The sequence below is a fragment of the Pongo abelii genome, chromosome 5, assembly GCF_028885655.2.
Source record: "Pongo abelii isolate AG06213 chromosome 5, NHGRI_mPonAbe1-v2.0_pri, whole genome shotgun sequence".
Classification (NCBI taxonomy): Eukaryota; Metazoa; Chordata; class Mammalia; order Primates; family Hominidae; genus Pongo; species Pongo abelii.
Window position 1 is genome coordinate 37,908,478 of NC_071990.2, and position 14,906 is coordinate 37,923,383.

The following is a 14,906-nucleotide window of genomic DNA, read 5'->3' on the forward strand; positions in this document are numbered from 1 at the left end:
GGAGCATTCCAGGAGGAGGGGGCTTGGTCTTCAGGCTTCACTCAGCACCCTAGGAGCCTGTCTGTGGTCCCAAGGGCAGGATAGCCAAGCTGAGACTTCCATAAGCTGCTATACAGCACCTGGCCCCCGGAGTCCTTTTCACCAACCTGAAGGGGACAAGGGATGGAAGGGGCCCCAGCACCCTGAGGGCTGACCCTGAACACCCCGTTTTAAGGCCACAAAATGCCTCAGTCACCCTGACCCAGAGGGTGAGGCTGCCACTGGGGAGATGTGCTGGATCCAGCCAGCCTGGTCTCCCCTGGCGGGGGTCACTCATGGGCCACCCATCAACACACAGACACTGACACACCATGGCGCACAGAGACACACAGCATGAGCAACACTGATACAGAGATGCTGGCTCACAGGCACACACAGACACAGACACTGACAAGTCACCTGGTGATAGACAAAGACACTCATTCCTGCTGAGGAACACACAAACACACATAGACCAGCACGTGCCTAGACACTCACAGTGCCCGCTGGCATACACTGACACCCACATCCCCCACCCACCTGCTGGCACACACAGACATACATCAGCCTCACCCATTCACATGTGGGGACCTCAGCATTTCAGCAGACACACTTTGTCAATCCCAGGTCAAGCCATCCTCAAGGCAGGGCTGTCTGCACCCACTGAGACCTCCAGCAGCATCCCCCCCATCCCCCCTCCACCTTGTGCCCTTCGTCCATAAAGACCAGGAACCTGGGGGCCACATGTATGCAGTTCAGCTCAGCGAACATGTACTGAGCACCTTTACTGTCCGCTCTATGGATCCTGAGGGGAACAAGGGAGACAAGTCCCCCTGTCGGAGCAGCCAGGGTTGCGGGGCAGATGGATTGGAAGGTCCTCTGAGGGAAGCAGGCACAGGGTGCCTTGGGAACCCCAAAGAGGGAGCACTTGGGGCTACTCATCTCTGGTGCTCCAATGCCTACACCAGTGAGGGCACAGAGGAAGCACCCAGGTGGTGCCAGGCCAGTGGTTCCTGCTGTCAGGAGAACCCGAGGAGCTTTTCAACATTTATGATGTCCGACTGTGCTCCAGTCCAATTAAATCAGAACCTCTGAGGTGGGAACCAAGCAGCAATGCTTTTTAAAGGACTCTGGTGGTTCTATTCTGCAGGCAAGGCCAGGAACCACTGATTACAGAATCCATTCCACCGGGCAATGGAGTGGTTTCCACACCAGGCTCACTTGTGCTGGGCATGAGCGGGAGGTGGTGGAGGTGGAGGGAGGACTTGGAAGGCTCAGAGGAGGAGCTCACAGTCTAGTTGGGGCAACGGACTCTGCACAGATGGGACGGTTAAGGAACAATACCCGACAGACGCGATGGAAGTGTATGCTGAGAACCTGGAGCGACTCATTTCAGACAGAGGCCTTGACTGGGCCAGCAAGGCAGCCATGCTGATTGGGCATCAGAAGGCCCCGCTGCATCCTGGCCCGGCCACCCACCAGCTGTTGGTGATAATGATCACACAGGCCTGGCAGGGGGAGATGGGCAGCCTTTGCCTCGGTTCCCCGCCTGCCTCCTGGCGCTGCAGTGCTGCCCGAGTTCCAGGCCTCTTCTCTGCAGCTGTCCCCACCAAATGCTCCAGGAGGAGCCCTGTGACGCTCCTCACCAAAGGTGCTTGCATTCAATAAGGTCATCTGTAAGCTCTCTGTCATCCATAGGGGATGAAAGGTGGAATTTCAGGCCATCGCAGGCAGCTTGAGACTACAGAACAGGGCTGGACAGAGTCTATTCAGCCAGCACCCTACAAGCGAACACATCACTCAGGAAGGCGGACACACATGCTGACGTACACGGACACTCACAGAAACAACTGGGTCTCAATCCAGTCTCACAGGCAGATACGTGCGATTGCACACACAGACCTGTGTTTGCACACACTCCTGCCTAACAATGTACCCACGGTGATACCTAGACACAGACGGGCACAGACACATACACACATATGCACGCATGCATAAAGACTCACTCTAGAAGGGAGGGGCTGGGCCTTCTCTCTTCCATGGATGGCTGGGTGGGGGCTCAGGGGTGATGTCAAGGAGGAAAGATCTAGATCCCATCATGTCAATCTCAGGCGCCTAACCCAGGACCCAAGGACAGGCAGCTCTTTCACAGCTCCCAGAGAGTGAGGGGACTGGCACCTGCTCCCTCCACCAATCCCAGCTCTATAAGCCCCTCCTCCTTCACTGTCCCTGGGTGGAGAAGGGAACTTTCAACTAGACAATGCTTTTTGGCATTTTGCCCTGTACACACCCTCCTATCCAGGGCACCCTTTCATGCCAACCAGATAAGAAATGAAGGTCCCTCTCCACTTCCAAATTCACTGTCTGATATGGGGGCACCAAATCACAGAAGCAGGACGTCTCTTCTGCCTTTCTCAAAGTCAAGCCTCACCCCAGAAAATGGGCTGGCCGCCACTCCCCCAGATCCTCTGAGACCCAGCTGGGGGCTGAGGCTAGGAGGGAACTGTGTTCTCAGGAGTCCCACTGCTTGTAGGGTGGAGTGGAGAAGGCATCAGTCTTCAGACTGCCCAGGCCCAAGACCCTGTGCTGGGTCCCTTCAAAGGGCGCACACTGAGGAGGGAAATATGGTGTCCCAGAAATAGGTCAGGGGATCTGGGGTGACCTATGGTCTCCACCATCCAGTGCTCACTCTGGACAGAGTTGTGTGCAGCAGGTGCCCTACCTTCCTTGTCCCCTGGACGTGGGACAGTCACAGAGCTCACAAAGTCCCACCTGTTCCTCCTCTGATCCCTGCCTCTCCCATCTCAGGAGTCCCAGAGTCTGACCAAGGGAGGGGCTCCATGTCTGCCCCACTTCTGGCTCCCTTCTGGCAAAGCCACCAGGCTGGAGTTCGGCCTTGACTTAGGGGACAGGGGAAAGTCAGAAGCACACCACGAGTGCAGCAAGGACAAGGCCTATGTTGCGCTGAGGTCCCTGGGTTGGCAGATGCCATTCAGGCAAGTCCCCTGTCTTCGCAGTAAAGAAGGTGCTGGCAGGTCAGATAGAAACTTGTGCTTTAATATATCTCTGTGTGTGTGAGCATGAGTGTGTGCGTGTGTGCATGTGGAACAGTTGTCTCCAGGGCCTCAGTGCCTGGCCTCTGTCCTTGTTCTCTGCTCATCCTTGCAGCCAATGCAGGCCCCCTCCCTGGCGGGCCGGCCCTGCCCCTGGGCACCCCAGCTGGCGGGGGTCAGTCTTTGGTACAATGTGGACACTTTGGTGTGCCGGGGGCAAGGTGGGGGGGCATACAGCTCTCATCATCTCTGCAACGCCAAGAGGAAGATGGCCGTGGGCCCCCACAGCTGTGGGCTGGACTGGCAGGGGGCTCCACTGCCCGGCATCACCACCACTGCAACAGGGGAGAAAGAGGAGACAGGCCAGGGCTCTGGTCAGCTCTGGCAGGGGAAGGAAGTGGCAGGCAGGTCGGCACTGTTACTCTGCCCACCTCTTTGGAGGGCCTGAGGGTGGGCACTGGCCTCAGTGCACACACACAAACTCACAGCACAGACATGAGGTGGCATGGGGTGGGGGTTAGCTCAGCCTGCCGGGGTTCACGTTCACTAAGACTCAGAACAATTTACTTGACCTCAGTGGGCCTCAGTTTCCTCACCTGTAAAATGGGTCCGATGGTGTGTGCTACCCCAAAGGACTGTTGTGAGAATTAATTGTTGTGAGGTAAGTGAAACATGCATATACAAGTTTGTGTGCCTTGCCTGGTACAGAGTAATTGCTCAGTAAGTAGGAGCTGTTAGTATTGGAAACTTCTGGCCCTGGAAGGCACACATTCACCTGTGGAGCCAGAGGTACGCACAGGTGTATTCAGACAGAGGCACAGGAGGCGCTCTGATACCGTGAACAGGTCAGTATGCTCACCACAAGGGTGGGGGCCAGGCTTCTCATTGTTTACACAAGTACACAGCCTGAGTGAGGGTGGGGCACACCTTCACACAGTCAGAGCCACATGATTCCCATTACTCAGACATTCTGAACCCCTATTCAGACACAAACACCCTCCCGCAACAGACAGGAACCCCCGCTACACACAGCTCCCTCCAGATTCAGCTCCCCCACCTCCTTCCCATCTTGCACCTTTATTGGGATCCATCTGCTTCCGAGGACACTCCCCCTTCTTCAGTGTGACGTCATCTATGGCAATATCCCCCAGGTAACCCGGGCCTCGAACCCCTTCAAAAATAATCTGGGGTGGGGTCAGAAAGCAGGGAGCAAGGGTTGAGGAGGTTCTGCTGGGCACCAGAGTGCTTCCCCGACCCCACCTTTCCCCTTAATCTACCTGGAAGTTCCCCCTAGCCTGACTCTTTCCATCCTTAGCCCCCAGGAAGAAGGACAAGGTTTTCCTAAGTGCTTCCTGGCCACAGCAACCACCGAAGCCGGGGAGCATCCTCTGGGCCCTGCGGACTCACCTGGAAGGGCCCACTGGGGCTGATGGGCACATGGGCCTGCTGCCACACATTGCCCTTATTGCCACTGAGGGACCAGGCGTGCGTGTCCAGAGCCCCTTTGTTCCGGGACCGCACCAGGAGGTTGAGGGAGCCTGTGGTGGATGTGAAGACAGGGGGCAGTGAGATCTGGCCAGGGCACCCTCACCTTTCCACATTTACCAAGCCCTCTTCTCCCACCATAGCCTGCAGCCCTGTCCCTGTTGACAGGACCTCCTCCCCATGCCCAGCTGGGTGCAATGTCCCATTCCTGCAGGGACACCCTCAGTGTGGGAAAGAGAAGACTTCAGCAGGATTTCATTTCATCAGGATGACTTGCAAATTTTCTTTCATTTCTTTCCTGCCTTGCTAATCAGCTAATCTCCCCAACGCCAAACACACACATGCACACACACCCTACCCTTCCCCTCTAGGCAAGGGAGCTGTCCCAGGGCAGTGGGACCTCTGTCTGGGCACACAGCAGGGTTTCCAAAGAAAACAGTGTGTCCCTGTTGGCAGTACCTGACTTGTGGAGGGAGATGAAGGGCTTTTAAAATGTTGAATACCCAGTTGGCAAGAGGAATATGTTGGGTCCAGTAAGGCCCTGGGAGAGAGAAGGCCAGAGGGGACAGTCTGTGTGACTGTCCGTGCTCTGCATTCCCCATGGGGTGGAATAAACACCAGCAAGTGACAGTTTGCAGGAGGCAGATTTGAACTGCATCTAAGGAAGACCCTGGATGTATCGGATTTGCCCAGCAAAAGAGTGGGCTGTCTCGGGGGAGCATCCTGTCCCTGGACAGGACTATCCAGCAGCGGTGCTGCAGAGGGGACCCCTGTCTCCAATCATGTTACCCCCCTGATCAGTCTCCTTTGAGGCTTCCCATCGCTGTCCTCTCCTGGCCTTCCACACCTGATCTGGGTGCTGTCAGCTTCTCTGATCTCATTTGCTGCCACTCGGGTCTAGCAAACTGGTATCCTTGCTTTTCTTTCAGTACTTGAGGGCCAGTTCCTACCTTAGTGCCTTTGCTTGTGATGTTGCCCCAGCCTGGAACATTCTTCCCTCCCTCAAGGAAGTCCCTGACTACCCCATGTAAAATAGCTCTCTGTTCTTTTTTCCTGCATTATTTTCTTTATAAGGCTTGGCACCAGTAGACTGTAAGCTCTTCAAGGGCAGGGGTCTTTGCCTTGTTCTAGTGTCCTAGAACAGTGCCTGGCATATAATGGTGCTCAATTAGTTAAGTGAAAGAATAGATGGATGAATAAATGAATGATAGGATTTGGTCTTCATGAACCCTGAGGTCCTTCCAACTCTGAGATTCTATGAAAGTCCTTGACGAGAGTTACAGAAAATTCTTCATTCAGAATTTAACTATTGGGAACTGATAGGAATTTGACACAGACCTTCCTGCAAGGAGTCAAATAGGGAAGGGAAGATGTGAACCCCAGGGACTACCATACCACAGAGCAGAGAGTGGTCTGGGCCTGGGGAGCTGTATGTTAAGGACTCAGAGTTCACAGGAAGGATAGAGGGCTCCCAGCTCAAACCTAGGAAGACTTCTGGAGGAGGTGGTGTTTTCGACAGCCCTTGAGGAATGGGAAGGATTTGACCAGGGGAATGTGGTAAGAGGGCATGTTAAGCAGAGGGAACAGGTTGAGCAAAAGCCCAGAGGCTGGAAAGCTGGAGTCTATCCAGGCACCAGCATAGAGTTCTGTTTGGCTTTAGATGTGGCAAGAAAGATATGGAGGAGTGTAGTGAGCAAAGCTCATTCTTTTTTTTGGTGGGGACAGGGACGGGGACAGGGTCTTGGTGGTACAATCATGGCTCACTGCAACCTCAAACTTCTGGGCTCAATAATCCTCCCACCTCAGCCTCCCAAGTAGCTAGGACTGTAGGCACGCACCACCACACCCGGCTAATTTTTAAAGTTTTTTAGTAGAGATGGGGCCTTGCTATGTTGCCCAGGCTGGTCTAGAACTCCTGGCCTCCAAAAGCACTGGGATTACAGGCATGAGCCACTGAACCTGAGCAGGCCCTTTTCAAAAGGAAGGTTGGGGGTCTTGGGCCCTGGATGTCCTCTGTAAAGGGATGTCAGGAAGCCCCTGAACAGGGGAGACATTGGAGCTGATGGGGTGCTGAGGGGAGGGGACGGTGAAAAAGCAGGCTTCCCCGTCAGGGTCCTTGGGGCAGGGCAGTGGAGGAGGAAGAAATGGTATGGGAATTGAGGCTAGATCCCAGGGGAATGGGCACAGGGGGCATAGCTCCAGGAAGGAGAAGTGAGAGCCGTTCCTTTGGGGCTGGTGAAGATCCTGGAAGACACCGGGGCTTGGGCCCTGTGAAAGCCAGGGTGAGTACCTCCTGTTCTACTGGGTGCTGACGCAGTCTCAAGGTCCCACCCCCCGGCTGGCGAAGGTGCTTCCACATGCCTGGAACCTTCAATGTGCTCCTCTGCCTGGCTTTGCCATGGGGGACAGGGTGTTTCTTGCTATCCTAGTTCCTCTTCCCTCCTCCCCTCCCACTCTGCCTGGCAGCTCTGGGCACCAGCTGTCCCCAGACCTTGTGTCTCGCTGGCTCTCCTTGGTGCAAGCCAACTCCTTTCATCTCAGGCAGGTGACATTTGGTGGCTCTCTCCCACCAGGGGGTCTGTCTATCTGGTGTCACAGATGGTACAGCTTTGTCTATGGGAAGTGCCATGGAAATGCCAGCCAACGGGCACCATCTAAGATTGATTCCCCTTCCCTCAGAGCCAGGTATCTCATATCACTGCAGGCTGGAGGTAAGCTGGAAGGGACAGGGAGGGGGCATTGGTGTTGCCTGGGCACTCTTAGCCAAGTTCTGGTCGCCTCCTTCTCCTCCAGCACCTCTCAGTTACCCCAGAATTCCAGGTCCCTATGGCTGTGGGCAAATGGGCTGAGCACCCCCAGGCTAATGCCTCCAAAATCTCCCCTTTCACTATCTTGACCAAGTTATGTAACACATGTGCTAATATCTTTCTTTAAACTAACTCACTCTTTTTTTCTTTTTTGAACTTTGTCATAAGCATCAGTAACAGAGAAATCCTGAGTTTTAAGGGCTAGCTTTATTCACCACATAAAACATACCCAGTGCTAAAATTAGGAAAGATGGGAGTAAACCCAAATGAATTGGTTGTCCTACCTGGGGAAGCCAAATAGAAATGGAGGACTGGGTAGGGTGGTGGAGTCCTGGTCATCCACCCTCACCTACCCCAGAAGAAGCTTCTTATGAAGTCCAGACCTAGCCACGGGCAAAATGATCTGTGCAAATGGTTTGGGGGCCCCAGTGGATGCAGAACCTTCTATCCCACTCCATTCTTGTTCATCAGTTCAGCTTGACCCATCACCCTAGCTGTGGAAACTTCTCCATGATGAGCCTTTACATCTAGATTTGCTTAAAGTCACTCCCTCTACCATTACAGCTGAGGAAAACAATGAAGATGCTTTCTGCAGACTGACAAGGAATAATCACCAAGATGATGCACAATTCAGAGGGAAAAAGCAAGTATAGGACAGTATGTGTAAAATGGGAGAAAACAGAATATATATATGTACTGGTTTCTTTTTTTTTTTTTTTTTTTGAGACGGAGTCTCACTCTGTCGCTCAGGCTGGAGTGCAGTGGTGCGATCTCGGCTCACTGCAACCTCCAACTCCTGGGTTCAAGCAATTCTCCCTACCTCAGCCTCCTTACAGGCACCTGCCATCATGCCTGGCTAATTTTTGTATTTTTAGTAGAGACGAGGTTTCGCCATGTTAGCCAGGCTGGTCTCGAACTCTTGACCTCAGGTGTCCCGCCCGCCTCGGCCTCCCAAAGTGTTGGGATTACAGGCGTGAGCCACCTCACCCGGCCATATGTACTGGTTTCTATTGGATAAAGTATCTCTGAAAATTTGCCCTAAAATCTAGTCTATTGATCACCTTTGGTAGATCAACTGGGATGGGAGGGCGTTTGCATTATGTGCCCTTTTGTACCTTTCGGCCTTTGTGAAATGTATTACCTTTCCTATAAACAAGTAAACAAACAAAAACAATTTTTAAAAAATCCTGATGTCCTCAGCAGAGTCTTCCACGACCATGCTGTGGGGTCAGGCAGGTCTCCCTGTTACCACCAGTCTCAGCCTCTGTCCTTCCACTGCCGCAGGGGTCACTAACTCCTAGCTGGTAGCATGGGTTGTTTAATACCTGTCCCTCCCACTTGCCTGTAAATGCCAAGAAGATGGGGAACTCGTCCACCTCATTCACTACAGCACCTGATACCTAGCACCGAGCAGGAGCTCTGGAAGTGATGGCTGACACTGGTTATGTGACGCTCTTACCAGTACCATTGCCTGCCAAAGGGCACTCCTTATGTTCACTCTCTCACTTGGGAAGCAGGACTTCCTCTCACTGCCCACAAAGCAGCACCCTTCCGATCTCACATTTAGGGCTTGGAGAAGTCACACAGATCTAGCTTACTGTGTGGTCTTGGAAAAATGCTTGACGTCTCTGAGTTGGATGGTAACACTTCCCTCATCTGGTGGTGGCTGTGAGAGTTAATGCAACCAGGGATGCGGCGCACCCAGGATATCACCTGGCAGTCACTCCATATTTGCATCCTCTTAGTTGTCTTCTCCATCCCCTTCACTTCCATCTCATCCTGCTGGAGTCTTTTCTTTTTCCTTCTTTTTTTTTTTTTTTTTTTTTTGAGATGGAGTTTTGCTCTTGCTGCCCAGGCTGGAGTGCAATGGTGCAATCTCAGCTCACTGCAACCTTCACCTCCCGGGTTCAAGTGATTCTCCTGCCTCAGCCTCCCAAGTAGCTGGGATTACAGGCACCTGCCACCACGCCCAGCTAATTTTGTATTTTTAGTAGAGACGGGGTTTCACCATGTTGGCCAGGCTTGTCTTGAACTCCTGACCTCAGGTGATCTGCCTGCCTTGGCCTCCCAAAGGGCTAGGATTACAGGCGTGAGCCACCATGTCCGTCCCCTGTTGGAGTCTTTTCTATCTGTAGGCTCAGGACTCCCCGATCATCTCAAAACCTCGGGCAAGCTGGCTTTCAACTTCTCCTCTTGCCAATTCTCTGTGCAGACCCGTCCAAGGACCTCTCATTTAGCCAAGTGGGGAAGCTGAGGCCTCACATGGGCCAGCCCATGGCCTCCTGTGGACCCCACTCCCCTCCCATCCTCCAGCACACACTTGGTGGAGACTACCTGGTCCCCCAACTCACCGATGTGTTTCCCGTACATGTGGTAGAAGAAGGAGACGCAGTAGAACTTGGCGCTGGCATTGTAGAGGGGACTCACTAACCTTGCACGGTCCCCCAGCTCCCGAGGCCTCGACGTCTCAATGAACATGTAGTAGCCTGTGGGGAATGGGAAGATGTGCCAACAGCCCCCAAGACAGCCGGGCCTCTTCCTACCTGATTCCCTCTCTGCCTAAGCCTCTGCTGGCTGAACTGAGGTGCCTCACCCCACGCACTCTGCCTCACAGCACAGGAGTCTGGTCAGTGCCCATGGGTCCTTGGCTCTACTGTAATTCCTCTTCCTCTTGATCCTCTATCAGGACAGGGCTGCGTCTCCCTCAGACTGGGGCCCCCTGAGGATGGGGCTGTCTCTCACCTCAGACCAGGAATCCCCGAAATCAGGGCTGTGTCTCCCCTAAGACCAGGGCTCCCTGAGGACAGGGCTGTGTCTCCCTCAGACTGGGGCTCCCTGAGGACAGGGCTGTGTCTCACCTCAGACCAGGGATCCCTGAAATCGAGGCTGTGTCTCACCTCAGACCAGGGATCCCTGAAATCGAGGCTGTGTCTCCCCTCAGACTAGAGCTCCCTGAGGACAGGGCTGCGTCTCCCTCAGATTGGGGCCATCTCCCTTCATCCCCAGTCTGGGGGGCCCCGGGCCTAGACACCCCCCTGAAGCAATCCTCCATTTCTGGCAGCAGGCCAGGTTCTCACCCTCAGGGGTGCCACTTATGTCAGTGGGGGGACCAGTGTTGGGGGAGCGTTTGGGGTTCTGGGTGAGGGCATTCTGCCGCGTCCAGTCAAAGTTGTCTGTCAGGTCCTGGGTATAGCCACAGATCTTCTCATCCTCAAAATGGCAGGTGTTGTCTGCATTTTATGGGGCAAATGAGACAAAGAGTCAGCCTCTTCAGCCCCTGAGGCCCAGCCTCGCCTCTGTCACCCTCCCAGAGGCAGCTCCCATGCATCCAAGCAAGGCACCCAGGATTCCAGGCTTCCAAAGACCAGGCATGGGGCCCACAACAAATTTCTTGCCATAACAAGACTTCTTAACCCTTTTTGTGCCCTAGGCCCTTCTGGCATCTAGTGAAGCCTAAGGATAATCTCAGAATAATGATTTTAGACACATAAAATGAAATATATAGGATTATAAAGAAAATCAATTATATCAAAATACAGTTGTCAAAATATTTTTCAATTTGTTATAAAATCATAAGTAGGCTTCTTTATTATCTAATTAAATTACAAGATCTAGTGTTAGGTCTAGTAACTACTATAGTTTTGAAATACAAATGGATATAAACGATATTTAGAGATATCTGGAAAAACTGTAAGGTAAGGTGAGAATACGGGATTTCTACTGCTGACAAAATCACAGGTCCTGATTTTACTACTGTGGTGTGGGTCCTCCATTAATCATTGAAGGGGATGTTAAATTTCTGCTAGAAGACAGGGAAAATAAAGAAATAATTGAGGCCAGGCATGGTGGCTCACGCCTGTAATCCTAGCACTTTGGGAGGCCGAGGCGGGTGGATCACCTGAGGTCAGGAGTTCAAGACCAGCCTGGGCAACATGGTGAAACCCCATCTCTATTAAAAACACAAAAATCAGCCAGGTGTGGTGGCACATGCCTGTAATCCCAGCTACTTGGGAGGCTGAGGCAGGAGAATCACTTGAACCTGGAAGGCAGAGGTTGCAGTGAGCCGAGATTGTGCCACTACCCTCCAGCCTGGACAACAGAGTGAGACTCCATCTCAAAAGAAAAAAAAGAAATTAATTGTATGCCTTTCCATGTTCATAGACTGCCTGAATTTTATACATAGATTCCTTGGAGGTCCATGGGTCACAGACTAAGAACCCCTGACTCAGGCAATAGGGGGTGTAGATGAGCCCAGCCTCTCCTTTTTTCTTTTGGGACAGTAAGCCTCTCCCCACGTGCCTGGCCTTTAAACCCCAGAATAAATCCCAGATATAAACATCTCCAGCCCAACCCTGCTTCTCCTTCTAGCCTCTGGCCCTAACCCATGGAAACACAGGCGGAATTCATTTTCTCTCTGACTATCTCAAGGATAGCCTATCTCCTTTCTCTCACCAGGAGAGCCTTTGTGTCCCTGAAGGGAAGGGGAAGTCATGCGTGACTGGGGAGTCTCACCTGAAAGGTTCGGAGAGCTGATGGCTGAGAAAGCAAGCGGGGAAACCAAGTCAGAACTGAGGTGTGGGGCTCTGCAGAGGATACCCTGCTTGGGACCAGAGGACAAGGTCCTCAGAGCCAGGACTGGAGGCCAGAGGATCTGGCCTGCAGTGACAAGGTAGTACACGGTGGGGAACCCCAAGCTTAGGAACCACATGAGGATGGTGGAGGGGGTCCCTGGCCATGAGATGGGCCCATCCTTCCTACCACCACCACTGTCACCTACGCTCTGTGTAGTGGATGATGCGGGAGGCCATGTCACCAGCCCCGAAGGTGGTATAGGGTGTGAGGCGGACCTCATAGCTGTGGGGCACACGGAGATCGGTCAGGATGTACTCCAGCAGCTGCCCCTTCTCCACACGCCGGACCGGGATGGCCTTGACCACCGCATTGTGCTGGTTCAACTGTAAGTACAGGGAGTTCCAAGATGCTTAGGAAGTCAGGCCCTCAGTTTCCTCATCTATGAGACAGGACAATCACCCCTTCCGTGCCCACCTCCCAGGGCTGTCTTCATAAGAAAAACGATGACAGCAACACACTGAACCATTAATAAGTGTGGGGCACTGTTCTAAGTATATTGCCATTAGTAAGTCATTTAATCCTCAAAATTACAATCCTATGAGGCAAAATATCATAATTACTCCCATTTTACAGATAAGGAAACCGGGGCCAAAGAGAGTAGCTTGCTGTAGCTCACACAAAGCTGGGTTCTGGCCTAGGCAGTCTGCCCCTGAGCCACACTCTTACCCTCCCACCAATCACCTCTTGGGCTGAGCAGAGCCACATGATCAGACTGGGCACGAGAACAGCAGAGAGACCCTGGCTTTGCATGGTGGAGACCCCCTGGATGAGACTGACCCCCCCCCCCCCCACACCCTTCTTAAGCTCTTGATCCAAGAGTCGATTCTATGTTCTGTGAGCAGTGCTGGCTCCCTCCCCAACCAACCCAGCAGACCCTTGCCTGCCCAATTCTCAGAGCTGTGCCTAGAGTTTGGGTCCAGAAGGGACAGATCCCTAGAACCTCCGATCTCTTGCTGCTATGTCCAAAACTTTTCTCCCTGCCCCTGAAGAATTGTCTCTCAAAGGGTCAACATGTCTGAGCCCCATCTCTGACCCTTCCTCTGGCCTTGATGAGCATATCCAGGGTCAGCCACACCACCCTCCACCTGCCCCCAGGTCCCCGCTCCCCCTTGGCCCACCTGGCGGATGCTGAGTCTGTAGTTGAGCACAGGGTCGACAGCATCGGGCTCCCTCTGAGTCCACTGCAGCACATAGGAGTAGTTCTTGGACAGCTTGTGGCTGCGGGTGGGGTTGGGGGTGTCGAAGTAAAACTCCGGGCTGTAGGCTTTGGCTAAGAGGGCGGGGAGGGGGGCATTGGGCCGTGGAGGGTGCGGGGGAGACACAAAGAGAGGAGGTGTGGGAAAGGGAAACAAGAGGATGAGGTGGAAAAGGGAGAGGGGATGGAGAAACAAAGAGAAAGGGAATATTGTGAGGTGGGGAATGTTGGGAGAAGAGGGGATTGGGGAAAATGAGGATGGGATAGGAGGGAAAGTGGGAGATGGAGACAGGGAGATTGGAAATTCCAAGAGGTGATATTGGTGAGAAGAGAAAGGCAGGCCAAGAAAAAAACAGAGTAAAGAGAAATTTAGGAAGACACAGAAAAGGGATATGAGGGAAGACGGGGAAAGAGATTGGGGGAAAGACACAAAGAAGGGTCAGGGATATTGGGAGGAAAGAAAGAGAAGGGAGAGGAGGGGAATAGAGAGAGGAGTGGGGAGACAGGGAGTGTGGGAGAACAGGGGAGAAGGGAAGGAGGTGGGAAATGTCACAGGGGCCTCTGGCTGGCAGGGCTGGGTGGAGGGGAGGTGGGGAGAGGGCCAGTAGCCTGCCGTCCTATCCCCCTGCTGTTGAGTGAGGGATTCAAACAGAAGCTGAAGGGCCACTCAGTCAGCTGGGTGCTGCTAGAAAAGCTGTGTATGCCATGGAATGGGGGACGGGCAACCCCAGGCTCTGCTCCAGGGGCGCTGCCACCAGCTTTTGCAGGGAGGCGGCTCTCCCCACAAGGAGGAAGACCATCAGCAACCCAGGCAGCCCCTCTTGTTCCCCTAGGCCTCCCTCACCACCACCTCCACCCCTTTCTGACCCACCCATGGCCACCTGCAGCCCCTGACAGCCCACCTGAGAATGCCTTGAAGAGCTGGGGCTGAGAGGGGTTTCTGGGCACCGAAGGGCCTGCACCTCTAGGGTGCCAGCTCAGGAAACGTGTGCTGTCTGGCCCAGTGCCCCACAACAACGTTCCAGAGAAGCTGTTGAGGGGCGTCTTCTCTCCTCTAAACTACACCTCAGGCTCCCGAAGGGTTCCCCATCTGTAGCCTCAGGGGTCAAGGACGAGCGGGGAGGGGCTGAGATGGGGCTGTGGCCTGGGCTTGAGGGGCTCTAACGCCGGTGGGAGCGGGGCTGGAAGGGATGCCGCCTGCTGCTGGAACGGCTGGAAGCTAGGATTGGACCGAGCCGAAAGCGGGGGAGCCTATGCCTTACGCAGGCGGAGCCCAGACGTGGCTTGGATGGGTTTCGAAGGGGTGTAGGCCTGGTTTGGGTGCTGGTAGAGAGGCCAAGCCTAGGCCTGGGGGAAGGCTGTGTTTGAAAGCGGCACGGTTGTCACACGCCCAGGAAGCGGGCTGAGCAGTAATGGGCGGGGCTTAGGACAGGTATAGGCATAGGCGGGCCTTGGAACGGGAAGGCCTTGGAAGGGGAGGGTGTGAGTGGTGGGGCGTGGCCCGCACCTGGAGGGCGGGGCTGGGAGGCCCAGGTTGGGATCCGAGTGGCACAGGGCGGGGCCTGGCCTTGGAGTGTCTTGGAAAGGCCCGGGCTAAGCCTGGGGTAGGTGGGCTTCAAGGGGGCCAGGGGGCCCACCCAGGCAAAGAATCACCCGGGCTGGGACTGGGGCAGAGCCTGGCCCCTGGTGGGCGTGGTGGGTGGGGCGGGACCCACT

The 14,906-nt window shown here is 54.1% G+C and overlaps 1 protein-coding gene across 2 annotated transcripts in view; it reads right to left on the bottom strand.

The window, feature by feature from the left end:
- Positions 1–3,054: 3,054 nt before the first annotated feature.
- Positions 3,055–14,906, bottom strand: part of MDGA1 (MAM domain containing glycosylphosphatidylinositol anchor 1) — a 60,109-nt gene continuing 48,257 nt past the window's right edge. The window contains exons 10-17 of one of the 2 annotated variants that reach the window (XM_024249145.3): positions 13,114–13,265; positions 12,141–12,318; positions 11,876–11,899; positions 10,441–10,593; positions 9,715–9,849; positions 4,479–4,609; positions 4,147–4,255; positions 3,055–3,406 (exon numbers count right to left, since the gene is read on the bottom strand). In XM_024249145.3, the coding sequence (XP_024104913.2) occupies positions 3,315–3,406; positions 4,147–4,255; positions 4,479–4,609; positions 9,715–9,849; positions 10,441–10,593; positions 11,876–11,899; positions 12,141–12,318; positions 13,114–13,265 (974 nt within the window). In that variant the 3' untranslated portion in view covers positions 3,055–3,314. The remainder of the gene's footprint in view (positions 3,407–4,146; positions 4,256–4,478; positions 4,610–9,714; positions 9,850–10,440; positions 10,594–11,875; positions 11,900–12,140; positions 12,319–13,113; positions 13,266–14,906) is intronic. The other variant, XM_054558759.2, reaches the window with a different exon arrangement.